At 47.0% G+C, this 11027-nt stretch overlaps 1 protein-coding gene across 1 annotated transcript; it reads left to right on the forward strand.

Annotated features, from left to right (window-relative positions):
* Positions 1–6470: 6470 nt before the first annotated feature.
* Positions 6471–9055, forward strand: LOC145816710 (uncharacterized). The gene is made up of 5 exons (XM_082912604.1): positions 6471–7123; positions 7251–7412; positions 7506–8099; positions 8182–8280; positions 8491–9055. The coding sequence occupies exons 1-5, from the start codon at positions 6503–6505 to the stop codon at positions 8911–8913; spliced, it is 1899 nt and encodes a 632-aa protein (XP_082768730.1). The 5' UTR covers positions 6471–6502; the 3' UTR covers positions 8914–9055.
* Positions 9056–11027: the final 1972 nt, after the last annotated feature.

Raw genomic sequence — 11027 nt, forward strand, 5'->3', positions numbered from 1 at the left:
CCGAGGCATGATGGTCGAGGAGTCGAAATGCACAACTCAATATAGGATGAATGCACATGAAATTACAGCTAAAACCTAACCCCATCATGGATAATCTGGAGTGTCGGTGACTGGGGAATTGAGACACATTCCGTCACTCGGAGTACGAAATGTACCTCGATTCCCGTGCCCGGACTAACTCCTATTCCGGACACGATGCAATATGCATGATATGCATGAAATGTAACTAAGATGCGATCCTAACATACACAATGCTAAAAATGAGGTGCCTCGAAATGCGTGCACACAGGCACGCAAACCGAGGCGATGATAAATGTAATGAAAATGAGAGGTTTCGAAATGCGTGCATGCGGGCACGCAAACCGAGGCGATGGCAGATACAATGAAAATGAGATGCCTCGAAATACGTGCACACGGGCACGCAAACCGAGGCGATGACAGATATGATGAAAATGAGATGCCTCGAAATGCGTGCACACGGGCACGCAAACCGAGGCGATGACAGATATGATGAAAATGAGATGCCTCGAAATGCGTGCACACGGGCACGCAAACCGAGGCGATGACAGATATGATGAAAATGAGATGCCTCGAAATGCGTGCACACGGGCACGCAAACCGAGGCGATGACAGATATGATGAAAATGAGATGCCTCGAAATGCGTGCACACGGGCACGCAAACCGAGGCGATGGTAGAATGACATGGAAATGACAAATGGGCTTATACCAACATAAGTGAGCCTCAGCCACACTCACATCGGATGCCGACGGACAAAAACGGAGTGCCTCGAAATACGTGCACACGGGCACGCAAACCGAGGCAATGATAAAATGACATGGAAATGACAAATGGGCTTATACCAACATAAGTGAGCCTCAGCCACACTCACATCGGATGCCGACGGACAAAAACGGAGTGCCTCGAAATACGTGCACACGGGCACGCAAACCGAGGCAATGATAAAATGACATGGAAATGACAAATGGGCTTATACCAACATAAGTGAGCCTCAGCCACACTCACATCGGATGCCGACGGACAAAAACGGAGTGCCTCGAAATACGTGCACACGGGCACGCAAACCGAGGCAATGATAAAATGTGATGAAACATGGCAAAAATGATATGCAAGCATGCCAATGGAATTTCAGCAGCAAAAAATGGGGGAAAACAGTCCCGAAATGAAGCGAAATGACATGAAATGTAAGGAAATGACCCGAAATGCAACATTAGGCATCCGAAATGGCCTATAGCCATACTAAATATGCACAACATGGACATGCAATGCAAAGACAGAAGCTAGACAGTCCCAAAAGATGCACTTTCGCAGTTATGAACATGGCCAAACAGCAAGCATAGGTAAGGGAAGCATAGCATGCAAGAATGGGGGCCAAAAGAGGGGTAAAGAAGCAAGTGGTATAAGGAAAACTCAAACTGAAAAATTTCCTTCTACAACACTGAAGATGGACCAAAAATATGAACATTTACAGTATATGGCAGCCTCAAAATCAGTATACAAACATGCTAAAAATATGATGCAAAATAAGGCTCAAAAGGTGCTAAAACATGAAGTGTATAAAATAATCACCAAACAGAAAAAAAGTGTGAATGAAACATGAAGTATAGGCCAAAATAAGACCACTTTCAGTTCGGACCAAGGTCCAAAAACAGAAGCAAAGAGAGCTATTAATTTATGCAAAAATGGGGCTAAATAGGGGATATAACTACAAGTGACATATGGAAACACCAAACAATGTTGAGCCCTTCTCCAATGTTGAAGAGGGGCTCAAAATATGCCTCATATCAGTTTACAACATGCTCGAAAATAAATTGCTCATAGGTCAAAAAAAGCATACAAAATCATGACATACAACATGGTCAATGAAGCAAGTATATTATGGAGAGCTCAAACAAGGTTGAGCCCTTAATGAGAAGTGATGATGAGCTCAAAATATGGTCCTTTTCAGTTAGGACCGAAGCTTGAAACCAAAAAGAAATGAGGCTTAGAAATAGATCAAAGGAAAGGGTCAAAAGGATCAAAGTGTAACTTACCCTTGAAGATCTAGACTTTGGTTGCTTCTTGGATGGATTTGCTGCTCCTTTGGCCTTCAAGAACCCTTCCTAGCTGCTGGAAATGAGATAGTGGTGGTAGAGCTTGGTGGTATAGAAGGAATGGAGGTTAATGGACTTAGGGTTTTTGAAGAATTGAAGAAGATGAAGATGGAGTTGGCTATGGAGTTCTTAAGATCAAATTTTCTAACCCCCTAGAAGAAGGTCCTCAGCTGGTTATAAGGTCAAGAAAGGGGGTGTAAAAGGGGGGTCAAATGGAGAGGAAAACTCTCTCCCAAAATATCCCCCGGATACAGAAAATATCTGGGGGATATTGCCTCACAGCTGGAAGGGGCACAGTGAGGAGAGCACGGCCGGCCGCTCACTTTTGCTGGAGGTGGCCGGCCGGCCACACCCCCTAGCCGGCCGGCTAGGGGTCAAAAGGGTCAACCATCTTTTCTGGCCGGCCAGGTATTGGGGAGGTAGGCCTATGTGTGTACAACACAACCATGTAATTGAAATTCCAAGAAAGTGGGCCCAAGGGGTTCAACAGTGGCTCGGAAGGAGGGGTTCAAAAGGGTCAAGTGACCTTAATGGCCGGCCATGAACTTTTAGTGGCCTCTCAGGTGTGTACATCACAGATATGTGGTTCAAAGTTCGAGAAAAAGGGTCCAAGGGGTTCAACATTAGCCCGGAAGAAAGGGGTCAAAAGGGTCAGGTGACCTTAATGGCCGGCCATGAACTTTTAGGGGCCTCTCAGATGTGTAGATCACAGATATGTGGTTGAAAGTTGGCAACGCTAGCTCTAAGGTATTCAACATTAGCCCGGAAGTTGGAAAAACGGGCGCCGGGAGGCTCCGGAGGAGAGATAACTGGCTGCTGCAACAATTGCTGGCCTCCCACCCTTCAGTGACCTTCCCTGTGATAAAACAGAGGTACCTGCCAAAAACGAGCGAAAACCGTTGCAAAACGAATGTTCCGGAGCCAAAACACGCAGTTCGGGGTCCCGGAAATGGGCTGTTAAGCACCGAAAATTGTATTTGACCTCGAAGTGGGTTTCTCAGCCCTCAGTGTCCCTCAAAATGGATGAAATAGGATGTATGCCAAAAATCAGAGCAAACGGAGATGGTTAGGTGGTCCCGAACCGAGGCACACGGCCTGACGGCTCCGAAAACCGGGAACCGGACTCCAAAATGGGCAAAATGGCCTACGGCCACCAAATGTAGCCTACGGACATTGAGAGATGGTCTACGGGACCTCTCCCTCCCCTTAGGAAAAGAAACGGAGAAAACCGAGTCTGGCTCGCAAACCGAGACAAGGCACAGAAAAGGGTTTGGAAGTCCGGAGGCAGGGCTCACAGCCGCGACTCTGAAACTTCTGAACAAGCACATTATGCAACATCACCAAGCGCTTAATCGGTGACGTCTGAGTCTTAAGGTCGGTCAAAAATGGGGTGTCTACAGTTGCCCCTCTTTGACAGAACTCGGAAGTCACAAGTGACGGGAGTGAATGTCAAAGCCTAGAGACGACCCATTTTTGACAAGGCCGAAGACTCAGACAAACATACAAGATAGAAAAAGATGTGCCCGCAGGCATGCCCGCAGGCAGGGGGCAAAATGCAAATGATATGCAAGAAGCCGAAGGTAGCCCAATGATCGTGCAAATGCAGCTAGCTGTAATGAGGCAAGTATTCGCAAATAGATGCAACAATTTTAAGCAAGAATGCAAAGCGACAACTACATTTCATGCAGTTAAGAACGCGGAGGATTATTCAATCCCCGCCATGTCTCACACGGAGAAGATACAATACCTGCGCGATTTGCCTGTTCGCACCAGCCTCAATTGAACCGTACATACAATATCGTGCCTGCAAGAGAGAGAAATTGCAACAAGCACAATATGCTAACAACATATATTCAATGTGATTTCGAAAGTTTGACACACGCAGTGCTGGTGAGTGGATGCATCGTAATGCAAGAATGAGATATGTGTGACGACGCATGCTCAAACACAGAGGTATACAAATATCGAGAAATGTACATGACAATGCGAGTATGTCTATGAGAATGCAAGATAGTACAAAACGAGCATGAAACAGGGTGTTCATTTGTCATGAAACAACGAGTACGGAAACGCGTGTTTCGGCGAAGGTAACTTGATCACGACCTCTGATTCACTTCTCTGAAAGGTTATAACCCATTCAAAAAGGATACACGTTGATTTCGATGGATGATGATGAGACATACATCAGAACTTGAAACCGAAGTCCCGACGGAGCAATTTTGCGACCGGAAGTGTACGTTTCTTGAACTTTTTCAGGTCCCGGGAACTCCGATCTTCCTCAAAATTTGCAGAGAGCTAGGTGAGCATGTGGGGAGCATGGCCGGCCGTTTATCTTCCCAAGGGGGGGTGTCCAACCGTTTTCTAAAAAAGCTAATGGCTGGCCGGCCATTTCTGCAAAAAGCAGATGGCTGGCCAGCTATTTTTAGAGGCCGGCCGGCCGTGCCCTTTTCCCAGGGGCATTTTCGTCTTTTTGCCTCCTTTTTGTATGCATTTCATCCAAGGCTTGAAGCCTATAAATAGCAGCCGAACCCCATTTCATTCCTTGCCTCTTTCAACACTTTTCTCTCCAGTTTTGAGTTTTACGCGCGTTTTCCAACGCCTCGCGCAAATTGTTTTCGTAAAAACACTTAGTTTTAAACACTTTGGAGCGATTAAATTCCGGCTTCGGAGCTTCTTTTTGCATTTTCAACACTTGAGGTAAGTTCATCTTAAAATTTTGAATATTTTCCCGGGAGTTGACTTTTGTTGACTTTTTCCAATTTTTGCTCATTTTGCTCATTTTTGCTCCCCTTTTGCAGATTTCTGAAAATGGCGGGTACTTCTTCTCACGGTGGAGGTTTTTTGGGCGTTGGGGACGATTTCGATCCTATGACTCTTCCTCCGAGGACTCGACCTTTCATGCCCGAGAGGTACCGTCCAGCAGTGCATGCCCTCCCTCGTGCCGTTTTTCGTCATTTTACCAGTTTCGACGAGAGAGCAGCCGCAGATCTGCTTCTTAGAGAGCCAGAGCAGCATCTCTCTCATGAGGCTCGAGAGGTATTTACCTCATCTTCTGTATTTTACATTTTGCGTCCTTGCCATGTTTAAACAATTAGCTTGTGACATAGTACTTTCCTTACATCTTTGAACATGTAGTTTCAACACTTGAAATTTTTGAACGCTCGGCTCATTAATTAATTGCGAACACACAGCCCACATTGAAACACACGGTTCAGACACCGATTTGTCGAACACACAGCCCGAATTCAAAAGTGAACACACAGCCCACACTTTAAATGAAAGTTGAACACGCAGCCCAAAATTCAAATTCTCTGAACACGCAGCCCAGGTAGATAGTGAACACGCAGCCCACAAATTAACTGAAAACTGAACACGCAGCCCAAAATTCAAATTCTCTGAACACGCAGCCCAGGTAGATAGTGAACACGCAGCCCACAAATTAACTGAAAGTTGAACACGCAGCCCAAAATTCAAATTCTCTGAACACGCAGCCCAGGTAGATAGTGAACACGCAGCCCACAAATTAACTGAAAGTTGAACACACAGCCCAAACTTCAAATTCTCTGAACACGCAGCCCAGGTAGATAGTGAACACGCAGCCCACAAATTAACTGAAAGTTGAACACACAGCCCAAACTTCAAATTCTCTGAACACGCAGCCCAGGTAGATAGTGAACACGCAGCCCACAATTTAACTGAAAGTTGAACACGCAGCCCAAAATTCAAATTCTCTGAACACGCAGCCCAGGTAGATAGTGAACACGCAGCCCACAATTTAACTGAAAGTTGAACACGCAGCCCAAAATTCAAATTCTCTGAACACGCAGCCCAGGTAGATAGTGAACACGCAGCCCACAAATTAACTGAAAGTTGAACACACAGCCCAAAATTCAAATTCTCTGAACACGCAGCCCAGGTAGATAGTGAACACGCAGCCCACAAATTAACTGGAAGTTGAACACACAGCCCAAACTTCAAATTCTCTGAACACGCAGCCCAGGTAGATAGTGAACACGCAGCCCACAAATTAACTGAAAGTTGAACACACAGCCCAAACTTCAAATTCTCTGAACACGCAGCCCAGGTAGATAGTGAACACACAGCCCACAAATAAACTGAAAGTTGAACACGCAGCCCAAAATTCAAATTCTCTGAACACGCAGCCCAGGTAGATAGATTTTCTGACAGCTTATACATCACACCTTGAACATACAACTCACGCATTCTGCTGGCACGCAGCCCATTTGTTTTATTGGCACATAGCCCAAATTTCTGTTGGCACACAACTCATTCATTTCATCGGCACACAGCCCATTCATTTTATACTGACACATGTATTCATTCTGAATGCAGGGTGGCTCCCGCAGTGTGCGAGGATATGGTTCTACCATGGCGCGGGATTGGTATGCTGAGCTCCCGGAGGGCGTCAGGGATTTGGTAGATTTGGCGGGGTTTGGGCCCTTCTGCACCGGGTTGTCACGCTGTCCTGCCAGGAGGACCTTGATGGCAGCTTTGGTAGAGAGATGGTGGGACACCACTAATTCCTTTCATTTCTCTGCTACCGGGGACATGACTATGACCCCTTTTGATTTTGCTGTATTGACCGGCCTTGATGTCGGAGGTTGGGCCATCCCATACGATGAGGATATGGGCGAGTGGGAGGCCGCCTGGATGTATTTGTTGGGGGCTCGCCCACCTGTTGACAGGGTCTCTGGGAGAGTCCGCTATACTTGGTTTTCCTCCCATTTTCGGCGGGCTGAGATGATGCCCGAGACTCCTGAGGAGACAGAGCAGTATACTCGTGGCTTCCTGATGTTCCTCTTCGGGACTACCCTGTTTGCCGACAGAGGGAACACCATTGGGCTATATCTGCTGAGCGCTCTAGTCGACCTATCACAGGTCAGTAGATATGATTGGGGTGGCGCTGGCCTGGCCACCCTCTACTTTTACATGAGCGCGACCTCCCGCGGGCGGGGCGATTTGCTTGGCGGCTACTGGAGAGCTTGGGAGGTACTTTCTGTCTCCTTGATTTACATTTCTGCTCTTCATTACTTGTACATTGCACATACAGCACACTTTTACAGTCTGCATTTTGCTCTCATCATTTCGTACTTACATTCTGCACCGCTTTTCTCAGCTATGGGCTTATGTATACTTTCCATCATTAGCCCCAGTGCTGGAGGTGGTGGGGATCCCTGTGACCCCATATTCATTGATATTTGAGGGCCCGCACCGGGCGAGGCCTCGAGAGACCCTGGTTCGCCTGCGACAGTACTTCGACACTGTGCGACACTCAGAGGTACTTCAGAAGTTTCAGTCCTTTTCATTTTCATCTTTGATTTGCTCTGTATATTCTTGTTCTCTGATTGGTTTATACATTTATCATCCGCAGATTACTTGGCAGCCTTGGGCACCTCTGGGTGATGATCTCTTACTTCAGTATACCGGAGCATCAGGCATCTCCCGGTATAGGGTCCTGCTCGAAGGGCCAGTCGGCAGAGTCTGGTTCCTGGGGGAGCGCTTTCTGTGCCAGGTACGGGGGTATCTTTCCCAGGATGTTCCCGCGGTACCTCCGGCTAGTATGCGGACCGCTGACAGGCTCTCTTACTCAGAGGTAGTCGGCGCCATGCTAGGCAGCGATGCTTTGTTATATGTTGCGGAGGGGGACTACGCCACCTATCGTCACATATATTTGATGCCTCCATTGACAGAGGCTCGTATTCCGATGATGAGACCTGCCGGTATGTCATCCTCGGATCAGGCTCAGGCTCGGGCTACAGACATCCCTTCTTCTAGCAGGGCTGGCGCATCTAGGGGTGGGAGTAGACCGTTTCCTCCGAACCCGTCGATTCATCCTCATCTGGGATGGCCAGATATGCCTACTGAGTTGATGGCGTGGCAGTATGGGACTAGCTCTCCGATTCCAGTTCCACTAGAGCCTCGGATGCCCAGTGATCGATATGCCATTGATCCGGACTCACCGCCGGTACGCTCCACTTTCGTCATTCATCATTTCAGATGTTTAGATACTCATTTGTTCACTGATGATTATGAACTCATTTTTGCAGCCATCGCGAGGGTACATGGAGGAGATGGTTGAGCTGGTGGCGACACTCGAGGGCATGGTCCTACGCAGGGAGGCACAGTTGTCTGTTGCGGGCATTCAGGTACCCTTCAGTTTTTCCTGGCATTTATCATACTTCTGATGACATGCTGATTTCTACTGCATTGATAGACTACTTGTGTAGAGCACATCTGACACACACATCACTTGTACACTGTATTTACACGCACCCACTTCATGTAGCTTTTGCTCGTATCTGTATCCGATGTACATATTTGGACTGATGTATTTGATTTGAACTCCTTGTTTTCAGATGCCTACATGGTCCGGTCAGCCGCAGGCCAGGCCACCTGGGCCTCATTGGGGAGCTGGGCCATCCGGGCCTTATCAGGGAGCTGGGCCATCCGGGCCTTATCAGGGGGAGGGGCCATCTCGGCCTTCCCGAGGAGCCGGGCCATCTAGGCCTTATCGAGGAGCTCGAGGAGGACCGGTCCGCAGGCGCAGGGCTCATGTCGTGGAGGTGGAGCCTGATGAGGAGGAGGAGGAGGAGGAGGAGGCTACCGACCGCCAGTTCGAGACATCTGTTGAGGAGGGAGGCTCCGGTTTTGGCTCGGGGAACAGAGGCGAGGCTGAGGAGGATCCTGAGGATGACAGCTCCGACTCTGACGATGGTGTGGAGGTTGTCCCGCAAAAGAGGACTAGGCGTGCTTCTCGTTCCCGCTCCCGAGGATTTTGATGCTGCTATTTCCATGCTTTATTTTTCTTTTTTACTAGTAGTTTGTAGCACTTTGCACATTGTTAGGCAGTTTTATTTTTGTAAAACCTGTACCTTTATTTGTTGTAAAGCATGATGAAATGAAATAGCTTTTGGAAAGGTGTTTGTACTTTTAGCATCGTATCGCATCAATTTGTTTTGCACAAGAAATGAAATTGAATGGTAATGCGCATTGTAATCACCAAATCAGGTAGTGAACCGACGCAACAAACTAAACAACTCAACTTACTAAGATATAACAGAATCTTTAGCAAGTTTACAACTCGATAAGCAAAAAGCAACAATGCAAGCAAACAAGACTTTAACAAAATTTGCTTAAACAGAGAGCAAGGACTCAAAACACAAAACACGTCCGCTCGACAAACAACTCGATAAGCAAAGTACAACAACTCGATAAGCAAAACTCAACAACAAAAGGTGTACTTCTGACGATCTGGGCATCGGAACGCGTCTGAAATGAAGGCCTTCGGCTCTCCTATTGTATGGCAATGCTTGGAGTTCTCCTTCGAAGAGCAAAACAGGGCCGAGGAGTCACACTGCAACATTGCCAGCCATCCCTGGGAGCTGGCCGGCCAGAGATATGCCACGGCATGGAGGACTAGAGAGTTTCTGGCCCCTGCTTCAACCTTCAGTTGCACTTTGTTAGATGAATGTGTGGATTGGCTCAAAGAGGAGGTACAAGTTGGGCCCAGCTTGGCATCAGATATCCCGTCCAGCTCTGGAGGGGGACACAGAAATACTTGATTCAACTATGCCCCAAATTTATTGCTTATTAGTATTTTCAAGTTTTCTTTATGATTATACTAAAAAGCAACCTCGATTGTAAAGCAAGAGCAGGAGAACTCTATTTTGAAATCAATGAAACTGAAAGTTATGGTACTGAAAATTTTCCATTTTTGGTCCAAAAATGGTCTTAGTCGTAAAAAGATTGATTTGAACAAAGTCAACTTTTATTAAAACTTTTCAAAACTATTTTCGATGTGGATCAGAATTGGACACGCCGAAAATCTGTCACTGAAATGCACAACCCCAGATCCCTGCAACTGGAAAGTTGCCCCCTAGTTTGAAGAACAATGCGGCACTCCAAAGCAACGGAAAGTTGCCCCTTGTCTGAGTAACTTTGCACCGTCATGGCAACGGAAAGTTGCCCCTAGTTTGAACAGCACTGTACCGGAGATCATGATAAATGCTGATGGATAAAGATGACTGAGATGATTAATATGGACAGAGTTGATCGGGGAAAAGTTTATGACTGAACTTCAAGACGAAGCTGCCTACGTATCCCAAAGATGGGAATCAAGTCTTACGTAGTTCAGGCTTAGGTTCGCTCGAGTATTTTCACTCTCCTTTTGCGCTCTAACTTTTGCCAAGGCCGCCCTTTGCGGGTTTTCAACCTTGCGAGCTCAGTTTTTATATTTTCTAATTTTTTGTGCCCTGAATCTTGCCTAGGTCGCCCTTTCGGGTTTTCGGCCTAGCGAGCCTCTCAAGGATAGTATTTCTTCAACTTGTCCATATTGATCGGTTGTGAGAACTCCAAGCCATCTAGATCCATCAGAACCACAGCCCCACCTGACCAGATAGCTTTGATGATATAAGGACCAGTCCAATTGGGTTTGAACTTGCCCCTTGGGTCGTGGATGGGAGCTCGGTTGTCTTTGAGCACCAAATCTCCCTCTTTCAGATTCCTGGACTTAACCTTCTTGTTGAAAGCCCGGGCAATTCTGCGTTGATAGCCTTGGATGTGGTACAGTGCTTTCAGTCTTCTTTCATCAAAAAGCATGAGTTCTTCGAATCTGCTTTGCTGCCAATCTGCTTCGGCTATCTGGCATTCAGCCAATACTCGTAATGATGGGACCTCAATTTCAATGGGTAGAACAGCCTCCATTCCATAGACCAATGAATATGGAGTTGCTCCAGTAGAAGTTCTGATTGAAGTCCTGTAGCCCCACAGAGCAAATGGCAGCTTGTTTGGCCAATCTCGATAGGTTTCCACCATCTTCTGTAGTATATGCTTGATATTCTTGTTGGCGGCCTCAACCGCTCCGTTGGTCTGCGGCCTGTATGTAGAGGACTTA

This window comes from Camellia sinensis, unplaced genomic scaffold (assembly GCF_055761805.1).
Source record: "Camellia sinensis isolate YWXY unplaced genomic scaffold, ASM5576180v1 Unanchor4, whole genome shotgun sequence".
Taxonomy (NCBI): domain Eukaryota; kingdom Viridiplantae; phylum Streptophyta; class Magnoliopsida; order Ericales; family Theaceae; genus Camellia; species Camellia sinensis.